Source organism: Coturnix japonica, chromosome 12 (genome assembly GCF_054131305.1).
Source record: "Coturnix japonica strain WE chromosome 12, WE-NBRP24, whole genome shotgun sequence".
Lineage (NCBI taxonomy): Eukaryota > Metazoa > Chordata > Aves > Galliformes > Phasianidae > Coturnix > Coturnix japonica.
In genome coordinates this window covers 19,416,796-19,430,602 of record NC_140674.1, presented here as the reverse complement: position 1 = coordinate 19,430,602, position 13,807 = coordinate 19,416,796, and the positions used below count along the sequence as shown (strand labels likewise).

General features: G+C 40.9%; 1 protein-coding gene and 1 long non-coding RNA gene across 38 annotated transcripts in view; one reads left to right on the top strand and one right to left on the bottom strand.

Moving 5' to 3' along the window:
- MECOM (MDS1 and EVI1 complex locus) overlaps nt 1-13,807 on the bottom strand; it is a 313,281-nt gene that overhangs the window by 6,566 nt on the left and 292,908 nt on the right. For 19 of the 35 annotated variants that reach the window (XM_085513312.1, XM_085513316.1, XM_085513311.1 and 16 more), the window contains 3 exons: nt 4,547-4,713; nt 3,228-3,305; nt 843-1,012 (listed from right to left, as the gene is read on the bottom strand). In XM_085513312.1, the coding sequence (XP_085369438.1) occupies nt 843-1,012; nt 3,228-3,305; nt 4,547-4,713 (415 nt within the window). Of the gene's footprint in view, nt 1-842; nt 1,013-3,227; nt 3,306-4,546; nt 4,714-11,890; nt 11,918-13,807 lie in introns of all 35 variants that reach the window. The other 16 variants (XM_032446644.2, XM_015871997.3, XM_032446645.2 and 13 more) reach the window with 1 other exon arrangement.
- LOC116653855 (uncharacterized) lies at nt 4,553-13,700 on the top strand. 3 transcript variants are annotated; one of them, XR_004308423.2, is made up of 3 exons: nt 4,553-4,744; nt 6,680-6,776; nt 13,271-13,700. It is a non-coding gene; the product is annotated as an uncharacterized LOC116653855 (long non-coding RNA). The 3 variants fall into 3 exon arrangements; XR_014933403.1 differs by lacking the exon at nt 13,271-13,700 and adding an exon at nt 11,677-11,811 and having other exon boundaries at nt 4,609-4,744; XR_014933402.1 differs by lacking the exon at nt 13,271-13,700 and having other exon boundaries at nt 6,680-8,566.

The following is a 13,807-nucleotide window of genomic DNA, read 5'->3' as shown; positions in this document are numbered from 1 at the left end:
AATGACTATTTCTACTTATCTTTCCTGTTACCCTGCAGCTTCAGTACCATCAGTCAATAACCATGCTAAACCAATGGCTGAACTGGGTAAATGGAACTTAATTTCAGTTACAAATTCTATAGATTTCTATAAAGTATGAAGTAGGCACAGACATCATCATCCAGGTTTGTCAGCACTGAGAGAGTGACCAGTTGTAGACGTCTTTGTGAAACGGGGAACAGACCGCTCTCTGCCTTCAGTACATGCACCTGGTTATTTCCACTGGAGCAAAAAGCAGACTGAAAAGACTGCAGAGCTTTCATGAAACCCTGCAGATACCTAAACCAGACCAACAATACTCAACACAGACCACTGCCTTTGCTGCTGCTGTGAGGTGACAAACTTGCTCTGGGGCATTTACCTCCATCACAGGGATTTTCAGCTCCTGACAGTGGGAATATTTTACAGCATGCCAAGAAAATCTTTTAGGGTACACCCTGAGACTCTAAAGCTGGGATGTCTATCGACATCCAAATCACTGGGATTCAACCAATTTTCCCAGTCTGTTCTCACAGTGTCCTGGTTGGCTTAATTAAAGCCAAAAGAAAAGTCATCATCCAATGGTATTAAGTTATACAAGGGTAGAGTTAATGCTGGGATTTTCAAAGCACTTTAAATGTCTGCAGAGCTTATTCACTTACATATTTTCCAAAAATCCCCTCACCGGAGCAGACAGTGCAGAATAACTTGTGCCTATTGACACCCTCAGAGCTCAAAGACAGCACTGAGTGGGAATGTAAAGTCCTTGTATGCGTACGTGAGCTGCACATGGGGGGCAATGGAAAGGGAAAAGGCATACATACCAGACATGTTGCCATTCTCATGCTTTTTTAGATGTCTGTCAAGATTGGTTTGTTGACCAAAACACCTGTCACACAAGTGACACTTGAATGGCTTCTCTTTATTGTGGATATTACGGACATGTCTCTGCAGGTTGGAAGATATGCTAAAGGACCTGTCACAGTATTTGCATCTATAAAAAGCAAAACAGGTGGGGAGAAAAGCATTTGTTAGTTGCTTAAAATTTCAGATTTACTCTAAGAGACATGAAGCACCTTCCAAGATTTGCCCAACTACTCAAAACTCTTGGTCCCATTTGTGCCAAAACCCTCCCTCCAAAGTGTTCTGGCTGAATAACTGGAGAGCTGTGCCCTTGGACTGAAGACATCACTTTCACAATTGGTTTTAATCTTTAATTCACATTAGTCTTTACCTCTTCAATACTGCTTTTAGGAATGAGCATAATATTTCAGAGTTAATGGCATTGAATTAGCCTGGGTAATTGATTCCCATGTTTTTTAAACTGTTGCATGCAAAAGTTGGGAAGTTTGAAAACAGTAGAGCAATAACTCTATTGTTTCATGTGCTGCCAATACAATACAATTAAACACTTTTGGAAAAAACATGAAACAGATCTCTCCTAATGCTCAAATAAGGTAAAAAGGGCTATTTCTTTTCCTTTTCTAAATTATACTGTGTGATTAAATCTTTTCTTGAGGAATTAGCTTGCTTGATTGCTAATCCCAGAGGAAATTTGGTTATCTTGCAAAAACCAGCAATAAACAATCCCAACCTTTAATACTGTGCCAATGTGAGTAGTTTAGTCTATCACTCTGGTACCAGAGGCATCAATTTTCATACTCGGCAGTGATTTGGAGTCCCTAAAGCCTTTACTGTATTGCTCTTTAAGCCATTACTAAGTCATACTATAACTATTCCAAATTCTCTTGCTGGCAACCGGCCAACAGTCTTCACCACTTTAGTTTCTCAATCTTTCATTTCTCCTGTACTTCTCTACATCTCTTAGGCTTGTCAATGATGTCAATTTTTTAGTGCTGAAATCACCCATTATGCTACTAATTGTTCCTGGCTTTTATGTCATGGACAAGCATTACATGCATCAAGGCCTTTCTTCAATAAAATTAGATGTGAATCTCATTTCCCAAAGAGACTGGAGGCAAAAAAAACCACACCAGCAACCCCACCATATTGTTTCCTCCCAAACAATGAGCTTAGTCTGCTCTTTACAAGTCATAAAACGCAGAAAATTTGTGCATTTGTTTTCCTGGAACATGAGCTGGCTTCTTTCCAGCTGATTTAAATTAATCTTTCATTTTCAATAAGGCAAAGCTTCCATACACATTTCTGTGTGTAACTGTCCTGGATAAAATATCACATGCATATCCTTATCAACAAGAGAGTACACCCACATGGGTTTTGGTTACTCAGACCTCAGAAAACATCCAGATTAGGCAGGAAACATATAAATACAGTCGTGTTTTTGCAACTGGGACCCTTCAGAAATCGGATGATTGACAAAACACCCAACTTTAGGCTGAAAATAATACCACAGAATTCTTACCAAACAAACTAACAAACAACAATAAAAGCCCACTTGGTTTTTGTAAGGCAAAACATGGCTTTGAACCCTCTTGAAAATCACTTCACCGTAGTCACTCCAAAGTGCCATCCATCCCACATGGCAAAGACAGGACTGCAAATGGTGCCTGGGTGGCTGCTTATGCCAAAAGAATTCCACAGGCTATGACCAAAACCTCCCCCCATCTCTGCAGCGTAAATACAGAACAGCAGCACTGCATGCAGCCACCCTTGCCCAGAGGAGTACAAAAAGCCCTGTTTTAAACAAAGACAAATTTTCATGTTTGCCATCCTCACAGGATTCTGAGGAATAAATATACTTTCCCACAAAGAACAGAAATTTTATGGTGAGTTTAATCGGGGAAAAAAATGTTCAGCTGGCACAAGGAAGCCCATTTCTAACACCAAAAACTCAACCAAGCTCTCCTAACAGAGACCTGTGTGACCACAGGTAGCCCTGCTTACCAGGGGATGCCTATTTTTGAATACAAAATCAAAATGCAATGGTGGGTAGCAATGATATTTCCAAAGTTTGGGCAGCAAAATGTGCTTGCTGGTATCTATATGGAGTATCTAGGTAACCTAAAGGACTTGGGCTCATGCACAAGCTGCCACAGTGGAGCAAATGGATGAGTGGTGCTGGAGAATCTCAGCCATAAAAACATGCCTTTCCCAATGGGAATGGTTTCTCACCCCCAAATTCACTGAGGTCAGTGGCAAAGCCACCATTAGTATCCACTCTTGCGCAAATGTCTCCCTGCTTTATTCACACAAAATGCACAACCAACATGTGTACTGGGCTGTGGTACCTGTAGGGCTGCTCTCCAGTGTGCGTCCTCAGGTGACGGGTTAGGTTTGCAGATCTGGGGAAAATCTTGCCACAGTATCTGTGATGAGAAGAGGTCCCGTAAGGCAATGCAAGCAATGCAGGCTTTGTTCCAGTCTGAGCTATGCTACAGGCACAGCCCAAATGGAATCAGTGCTATGCGGTACTGCTGGCACTGCTTTGGTGTAATGACACATCAATAAAAGCATCAAATAAATATAAGTGATTGAGACACACACACACATAAGAATGGAATTGGAACTACTGGCACCAACCAGCATTTTTTTCTACATAAGCAAATGGTACATGAAAACACACTAGTTTCAGAGATTGCTCAAAATCTCTAATCTCACTAAGTGCTCATCTGTCACATTCAGATTGGGAATCATGAGGATCTGCTATTAAAGTCTTGGATTTCACCTTCAATGTAAGCAAATTTCAAACCTTTCAGCCAATTCTACATGTCAGCAAACGTGACATCATTTTGTGCACTGAATAGGATCAGACCTGACAAGGCTCAAAGATTTAATCCATCAAGGTATATTTCTATAACAACATGTCTTAAAAGAAGGTTATATGTTTTCAGAAAGATCAGATAAACCAATATGCTGGTGTCAAACACCTGCACATTCTGGGGATGCTACAGAGACCTACATTTAAAAACCATTCTCCAAACTCTATAATATGCCACAGGAATAATAATAATTATATATGTATGTGCACATATATATATATTTGAAATATATAATATACAATATTGATACATGTAGATAGATAGAGATATCATATATCCATTTACAGATATCGTCAGCCCTTCCTGTTTGTTTAAGAAGCATATTACTATTCAGTTTATAACTGTTCCAGTTCTATCAATCACATTCAGCCCATTTTTGTATGGGGACAGAGCACACATAGCTCTCAGGAGAACAAGGCTTGTGGCTGCTTCACACAATGGCTTTGAACATTGCATCCCTTCATTTTTAACACTGCATTTATTTTTTTACATGATTTACAAGCCCTCAAAATAGCTAATTCTGGTTTCCTTGACAAAGCTCCCACTCATGTTGGTTGTACGTACAATCATCTTCATTGTTTCTTGAAGTTTGTATGCTTATGTCCTAATGAGCCGTCTGTTTTATCACTTATGCTTTTGGAAGTCAAAGAGGAAAACATAAGAAAACAATTCTATAGTTTACAATAAAAATCAATCAATCAATCTATAACAAAAGCACACTTATGAATATGAATCTGATGAGGAAATTTAGACAAGGAGCTTTTAATGGAACAGGTTTGTGTTGTTACCTGCAGGTGTAGCGCTCCTTGCCCTTGCGCAGGAGGGTCTCAGGCAGAGCACTTGGCGGGGCTCGGAAGTTGAACATGGATGGCATTGACTGGATCATCTCATTGGCCTCTGGTTTCAAAGCACTGAAATTCTCCAGCTTTTCAGCCATGTTTTCTATAGCTGACATCTGCAATGGAAGATGCACAACAGCCAGCACAGTGAGTACCGCTATGGCTTTGTGTCTGCGGTGAAAATGTTAAGCATAAAGGGCACAGGCTTCCAAGAAAACAGAAAAAAACAGCAAACATAGAGCTGCAGTCAAATGTACTACAGGGCAGAGTAGGCAACATGGTGGCTATGATGATGGCCCTCTGAAAGCAAGCCCCATAAGTGCTGCAATGGGTTCTGTTCCTCTGCAAGACCAGCAAGCAGCAGAACTGCTCTAATGGCTACAGGTAAAGCTGCTTCCATACAAGCTCTGAATTAGCCAATGTTCATTTCATGTTATTTTTAAGCCTCAACATCTACAGAAATAGAACTGTGAAGCCACACTCTGTGTGGCAAGCAGAGAAGTTCTATCAGTGTTCCAGTCAAATCCAAACGTTCAGTCAAGTCTTCTTGCAGATCAGTCAAATATCATGACATAAACCCATCAGAAATAGAGCTGGTGGGTTTGGTGTATTTATTCCTTCACATTACCCACTAGAAGCCCATCGGGTTTTCTTACAACCTTTTAATATTCCTACTCTACCTTCAGTTGCTTGTAAACTCCACATGCTTTGGGATGCTGCCTCTTCCTGTAGCCGTATTAAAGGTCTTTAATTTTCAAGGAGGGGTATTAAATGATCTCTGGAGATCATTTCCCTTCAAAGTGTCTGGAATTGACCACAAAAAAACAGCTCCAAAACTTCCAACACTGACACACAAAGAGCTGAAGATTGCTGCTGAACCTCGTGACAAGTAAAATAGCTGCCTGCCTCCTACCATCACCATAAACAAATGGGGAAAAAACAAACAAACAACCTAAAAACCCAATAGAAAGTCAAGATCTGCACTTAAAGACGGTGGGCACAGTGGAGATTCCATGCCATGAGCATGCAAATTGCTTTGTCATAAACCATGGCATTAATCAAGTGCTATCTATCTATCAGAACACCTCTGCAGCCCATTCTACAGAATGCACAAGGACTACTCCGATTCTTTTTGCTGTTATTTCAATGGGAAGAACTGCATGTTTGTCTCTGGACACAGCTATGCAGGTGCTGGCTTTGGTCTTTCTTTTCCCTTTAGCCCGCAGCCTGCCCTCTCATTTCATGCTCAGACTCCTAATGCTCAGTACAAATTGCAATGTACAGAGTACCACTGCCAATTTGCCAAATGTCTTTCATCAAACACACTGCAAAAAGGAAAAAAAAAGAAAAAAAAAGAAAATCTCAGAGGGAAGTCAAGATACATTTACTTGTCAGGCAACAAATGGGAAAGCATTGCAAGGCAGTAGGGGCTGTAAGCTCTGGGGTTTGATTCATAATCACTCAGCTGCTAAAACATTCTCCACAGATGCAAGTGGACAGCACATTTGTCAATATGAAGGATTTTGACATGTACTGATCACAGGCATGAGATATGTAATGATGATGCTGCTGGGAGAGGAGGTAATTCTATCTCAGCAGAGAGATGTCATTATCAACCCATATGACTCAACATTACCATATATTTATTTTTATAGGACTTCATATTTTTCTGCAGTAAGAATTGATTCTTAAACCTTCTATAATAGTTTTCCCGCTGCCTGTAACTCCTTCTAATTGTTCCCTGCAAGAAATCATTTATCAGTTTTGCAATTGTGGGAAATTAATGGCTTGAATGAAAAATGACCTTTGGCCTTCAGGCTGATTAGCAGTGACAAGACAGTGTATGGGTTACGATAGCACATATTTATAGTGAAGAATAATAAGGGCATTGAAAAGTATAATAAATGTTTTATTTATGTATATTTAATATTCAAGTCAATTTCATTATCTAGTGATTTTAAATCATTTTTGGATCACCATTTCTCACATACGCGGTACCCTTCAGTAATATATTAAAGCAACTATTTTCCCCTTTACATTTAAAATGGCTTAGTCATGCTTATTTCTTTTTATTATCTTCAGGATTTTGCAGAGGAGAATTGAAGAATGAATCTTCTCTCATGCTATAGGTCAGTACCAACCCCTCTGTGCCACCAGAACTACATCAGTCCTGAAACAGGTATGAAATCAGGATCCAATCTTAAATCCCTCATTCGGAGGAAATACAAGCACTTCCAATTATTATAAAGCATTACGAGATTTCCAAAAATATGTTTCTCACCACAGAAATGCCTATTGTGTTTTTTAAAGACTGATCCCTGTAGTTACCTGCTATGATTTATATGTTTCAAGAAATACAACAAAGGGAAATGCTCGGCCCAAAGTCTTTCCTGATATGAATCAGTGTCACTCCGCTGCTGTGGGTACAATTACAGCAGGGTCTATCTGATGGAGATGTGGCTCACAATATTGGAGCATTTTCTTAAGAATAACAGGGGCAGTAAATTCTTTTTCTAAAAATGCACTTGCAGAGGTTACAACATCACAAAAGCCAGCTCTGGTTAAAGCAGGGTGAAGATGAGAGATGAGTTTGCTCCCTGTTAGCCTTCCTGCCTAGACTGCACGCCACCATGAAGGTCACCAGCTCCATGCAGGGGCTGACACTCCTCTGCAGAAAACTTGGCTAAAAAACCCAAGGCTAAAAGCTGACATCAGCAGTAGGAAAAGGAAATCCTGGACAATAGTTTGAAAGGCATCAACGATGCAGATACAGGGAAGTGAAGTGCAAAGCACTGAAGGGATGGCTTCAGAATGTTCTTCTCCATCACATCCTAGCTGCTTCTCAGCTCTTGCCCTCTGCTCCTGTCTCCGTAGCATATCTGAGATGCCCCCAGTACCTGCACAGCACCTGGTACAGGATTTGCCATGGGGATGACACGCACATGTGCAGCACAGGTTTGTTACAGCCCATAGAAAACCTGTTATCCCTGTCTCACAACAGGGATTCACCAACTGTAAACTTCAATCAACATCCACCACTCATCAGTCCAATAGCAAAATCTGAACAGTGATATGAAATCCAGCATTTGTGGTGCTTAGGACACAAACAGTAAGACCAAGAAGGAATTATGAACACTGTAACATATACTTCTGGGGAATCAGTGCCATGGTTTTAAGCAGTAGCCCCGGGGGACACACAGATGGTCCTCCAAGGACCAGACCTTCTGCCCAGCGTCTGCCATGTGCCAGAAATGAGAGGTGTAAGAGCTTTAATTAGTGGTTGCATCTCAATTACTGCACTGAACAGTGATGGATTTAGTTCCCATTCACCTCTCTAAACTCCCTTCAAATCCATTTGTATTTTTCTCAAGGAGTCCACCAGTTCATTTACGTGCATACAAAAAGATTCTGGCTTTTGTTCCTTTGAAGCCTTTTGCCTGATAATTCAACCAGGGGTCCCTCATTTTTTCAGTACTGTAAAAACTAATGAATAACCATTTCTCACTCAGGTCCTGCTCACCATTCACCATTTTACAGAGCTGTGGCACAGCCCCCTCGGGCATTTCTTTTCCAAGCTCAAAAATCAAAATCTACTTTAGGTTCTTTCTTTGGGGAAGCTGTTCCCTACCTCGGATCATCAATGTTGCACTTTTCTCTGTCTTTTCTAATTCTACTCTGCCTTTTTTGAGAGGGTTTTCAGCTGTATTCAAGACCTGAAAGCAATATAACATAATGACATTTTCAGTTCCTTTCTGCTAAGCACTCAGATAATATTTTCATAAAACTACTGACTTCAAAGATGCTTTTCCTGAATGACCCGAGTTAAGAGCTATACCTTCTCCTCTATACAACTTGGGACTTACTAACATTGAGTTTCATTGCTATTTTAATCCCTGGTGACTCAGCTTTTGGTGGAACTCCTGCAGTTAGCTTTACATTCAGCTGTTCAATAAACTGTTGGCTTTCTGCTCTTTGCCTGTTTACTCTCTTTCTTGCACTGTTTACAAACAGATTTAATCCTTCAGATCCCATTGACACCCCCGGGTGAAGCTGGTGATATGATCCAAATACTGCAAAAATTGCTGACGTATTCTTATCTGTTTTTTTCCTGTTGTTGTTGGTTTGGTTGTTTGGGGTTGTTTTTTTAGATAATTATTAATCCAGAAGGCTTTCCCTGTTCTGCAGAGCTTCTTTAGGAGCAAACAGGGAGAATCCCTCCGTCAGCTGAAACACAACCCAAGCAGCCTTTACTCCTCCAAAACCCTGAGCTCCAGGAGCAAGCTGCTACAGCAACAGCCTCAGTAGGGCGCTTTGCTCCAGGGACAGTCCTTGCACTGTACCAGGGATGGAAGCTTTTGGGGATCTGAGCCCCAGAAGGCACCCAGGGGTGCAACCAACATACAGTGGGCACAGGGAGGAAGGCATGACCCCAAGGAGGGAATTAGTGTAATTGCCATGTCCATGGAGAAATCCCTCTGAGGAAGCAGGAGAGCAAGGAGGTCCCATTACATATTTTACATTGCAGTTATGGCCTTACGGACAAGTCATGTCTGCTCCTAATCTGAGATCAGTGAGTGACAGCATTTTATAGGGAGCAGTAACTTTTGATTTACATATAGGAGTTGTTGATTCAATCTACATCCAGATGTCTGGAAAAGGAAGCAGCTTCCCCCCACCTCCCTCCTGCTCCCTGAGAGCCCATTAACCTCCTACTGACGCAAACTAATATGTAGTCACAATTCCCCAGCTCGGACTCAGAAATGCAGACATTACCATAATCGGCTAAAACAAGTATTTATAAACATTTCAACGGGCAAGATACCATCAGCAGGGGTCCTGAATATTTGTCTTAAAATTTATTAACCAACCACAGAGAAAGTGTCATAAATAAAGCAAGGTTTGTTGTTGCTGCTTTTTAAGAATAACCTGATGATATGAAATAATCTAGCAGACAATGTCATCAATTACATGACCTAATGTTTTACTAACTAGACTCCTTCGACGCTATTATCATAAAAACAACTGACTTTACGGTCACAACTCATGGGAAAAAAAACTGTTCAAACATTTGCTTTCTATTTTTACTGCTGTTATTTAGAGAAATCTTGAAAACCCAACTACTGAAGTTCAGAATTTCTTCCTTCCCGGTTCAAGTCATGCTGCTCTCTCTAAAAATTACAACTTGTGAATTGGTTGTAATGTATCTGGCCATCCAGCCACTTGACTGAGCTGTACCATGCCCAAAGACCTTGCACACATGGCTGAACTCTATGAAGGAGCTGTGAGAAACTCCAGCTGATCTCCAGCTCAGACCCACAAAAACTCTGCTTGGGTTAATGCTGTTGGTGAGCTTTTAGCTAATCTAACAGAATGGATCATGTTTTAAAATACACTCTGTAAAATAAAAGTATTGCTAATGTACTCATTAAATATCTTAACATTTAATTTTAAATTAATGTAATGACCTAACAACTATTCTCCACAAAGGTATTGCAAATAAAACTTGAATCTCATTAGAGAATCTCTTTATATCCCTTCTCTTGATGGGACCGGTAGAGAATGAAAAAGTTCACAGACTGAATAAATTGTGGCCCACTCAAAAGAGGATGCTCCCCATTGAGTCAGACTACAGCATTCCTGCCAAACAATGAGAAACAACGTGAAATAATCTTGAAATATGTGGCAAGCTCAGCTGCGAGTTGAGACAGAAAGGCATATGTGACATTCAGATTTCTCAAGATGAAGATTCACTCATGAATCAGCATCCCGTGCAAGGCACTTTATGCCTTACATACCTATTGCTGCTGCAGCTGCTTGAGCACTAGCAAGGCCTGGAGATGCACACTCATACAACAACAGAACGAAGGAAATCCAAAGACCAAGCCAATGCTGAAGAAGGCAGACAGAAGAAACAGGCTGCACTGAGATTTTCAGCTTCCCAAATATCCCCAGACAGAGCACTGCTGAGATGGAGGGTGCACAGGCCAAATCATGTCTCATGGACTCTGGATATGGCTGCACTGAACCACTGCAAAGAGAACACTTGGGAACCCCTCTTGTGTGCTCCAAGCCTGGCACCTGGCCCCATATCCTAGTGGCTTGTCATCTGCTTGTGTAGTACTAATGATGGAAAATCCCTGCCAGCTTTCCCTTTGGTTGTTTTAATGGTTTTCACTAAGGCCAGCATCACTGCAACAGGGTTTTGGGTACAGATATCCCCACAGCTCCTCTGTGACTGAGCTCAGCTGGGATCTGTGTTCAGAATCTTAGACTCAGGATTGTAAAAACTGACATTTTGAAAAAACAAAATGGGCATCTAAAGCCACATGTGCACAAAGCAAAGCTCCACTGCTGCTGTGGAGGAGAGCAGGGTGCAGACATCCCTAGGGCCCCATGCACGCAAGCAGGAGCACATTGCCATCTCTGTTTGGGAAATCCTGGCTTCACTTTGTGCAATCAGCTTACACTGTGAGCCATGAGCAAGTGTGACTCAACCCCAGTTCTCCTCTCTGAGACCCACAGCCGTGAGGTTGGGAAAAATCTGGGACAAGTATTTATGATTTCAGTAATACAGGAGCAAAACTCAGTGCTATTTCACTTGCATCTGTAAAAGCAGTTGCTGTGGATCTATTTGTTTTTCTTGTTTTCCAAGAGCAATTTAGATGTATTAAAAATAAGTTTTATAAAAATAGAAGAGTCTGCTTGAATGTATCCCAGATACTAAAAGCAGAATTTCTGTTCACACGAGGGGGACTCTGTGTAACTATGCACACAGGACAAGTTCGATCCAAGCACTGCAAATAAATGGGTGTTTTATTTGGGCTTTAAGTATAGCAATTAAACTCCAAACTTCAAAACTATTAAAGTGACTGACTCCCACTAAAGTCAATATGAGATACAAATGTGAAGTCCTCCGAGGTTCTGTGTTTTAATGTCTAGAACATAGATTAAATATTTCTAACTGTTGCAATCTAACAAGAATTCAGCCCGAAAACTGTCACTACAATCTCTGAAGGAAGCGGCTTGGAACATTTTCAGTTCAATATAAACAAAGAGCACATTCTGAAACTCTCACTTAGGTAAAGCTCCCATTGCCATCACCAAATAAAAGCTGCAGGATTAGATCAGTGAAAATAAAGCCAATTGGGCATCACACAGAATTTACCCTCTACAACGCTCTGTGGGAAAGCGTGGTGTGCTCTGAAATTGTGTGGTAAGTTATCCTTCATATTATATTTTTCTTATGCAATTTATTTCACAGTGATTAAATCAAAAATATAAGCATGAACTTACCCAAATTCTTTGATCAGGCAATTGGAACTGGGAGCAAAATTGAAACAAAAACAATACATTATTCCTGCGCTGGAATCCTCATTGCAATCAAACCAGTAATTAAGATCTTATTTAAAGATACTAATTAAGACATTATCCTGAACAATTTGTTACACGGGGGCATTCTCTCCCTAAAAAGGCAATCCTTGTTACAGCAAATTATTGTGAACACACAATTATCTGCCCCAATCTCTCACAGCTTTGGTGTCACTGGCCCTGGGAGAGTTCTGCCCAGACAGGGACAAGGTAAGGACTGCAGGGTTTATGACTTTCATCTCTACTCCAAAGCCTATTTTAATGATTAGTCTGTTACTGCGCCTAATATCCAGTCTAAAGGATGAAGTTAAACTTTCTGTTCAACTCAGTTCAATCAAACTGTTTCAGAAACAAATTTACCTACAGAAATACACATCTGTAGGACACGAATGATGAAAAATATTTTGTTCCTATCTCACAGAGACAGAAACTGCCAACAGAAAATGAAAACTTACGGTGCAGTCCACACCTGTACTTTACAGGGGTGAATGGGGCTGTAAAACAAAAGCAGCTTTTCTGCAAGGCATTCCCCAGCCCCCTATAAACACCGAGCCGAGCTCTGCTTTTGCAAACAGGAGGCTCCTTTTTATTAAAGTCAGCAAGAAAGCAGATCTGGACATTTGCTTTTTTGACATGACATGTGATGGTGATTTAGTTTTCTTTTACAATGTATTAAGAGTGTACATTACACTCAAGACTTTTGCATCCACCAGTCTCCCAAGAGATTACCCTAGCAGACAGGCAACTGGTAACACGAAAACAAGTCTTTAACATGGAATTATTTTCTACTGCAAATAAGAAATGTGGAGGGATGGACCAAAGAGGTGCAGCGCAGCCATATGTGCATACAACAGGAGAACCCTGCGGTGGCACTCAGCAGTGGAAGCCATCCTTGCTGGCCCCGTAGCACAGAGGTGGCCCCCTGACATGGTGACAGCACTAACACTGTCCTCATGCACCAACTGTTGTTTCCATTTCACCATGCTAACCTCTCCCAGCACCACACCAACCGTCCTCTAGGTCTTGGCTTCATAAAGCAGTACCCAACTCCTTCCCACCCCAAACACCCTCCTAGCAGGGCAGTATGACAAAAGCAGCTTCCTTCCACACCACCGAACACTGGCATCATCACACCATCATGTGCTGAAACTCAGAGAGTCCCTCGAACACAATCTGACTAAACAACACAGATGCACCCCTGAAGATCCATCAAGGACTCAACAAAATGCCTTTATATATACATATCTTCCTTATATATCTTCATTTAATTAATTTACCATTAAAATCATTTATCTGTTCTAACAGGATCATTCACTAGATGGAGAGGAATCAGCTCAGTTTTACACCTGGGGACACAAAGACAATTCAGGTCCCATTTGGGCACTGGTACATTAGTCCTGTCTGCAACAAGATGGGAATTTTCACTTGTCACTTTGCAAATCTGGCAAAAAAACATAACTCAGCACAAGGTGCTGAGCTGCTATTAAATCTTGTACATAAATTCTCTACAATTTTAATACTTAATAGACCCTTCACTTCCTATGGGCACTGGAACTAAAAAGAGCTGTTTTGCGGCACTCTCATCTCATGGAAGAACATTTCGACTGCATACCTGCAACTATATTTCTCATCAGCTGTCCTTCCCAGGTCTCCATAAGTCCCATATTTCAGTAAATATTCCACACAACTTAAGACATTACAACTATTGTTCTCATTGAAAGAAAAAAAAAAAAAAAGAAAAAAGAAAAAAGACTCATAAATTGTTGCTATTCAACAAATAAAAAGCATGATGAAGGCCTATGAATGAGACAGAAGCTCTAGTATAGCATGGCTTTGGGCATG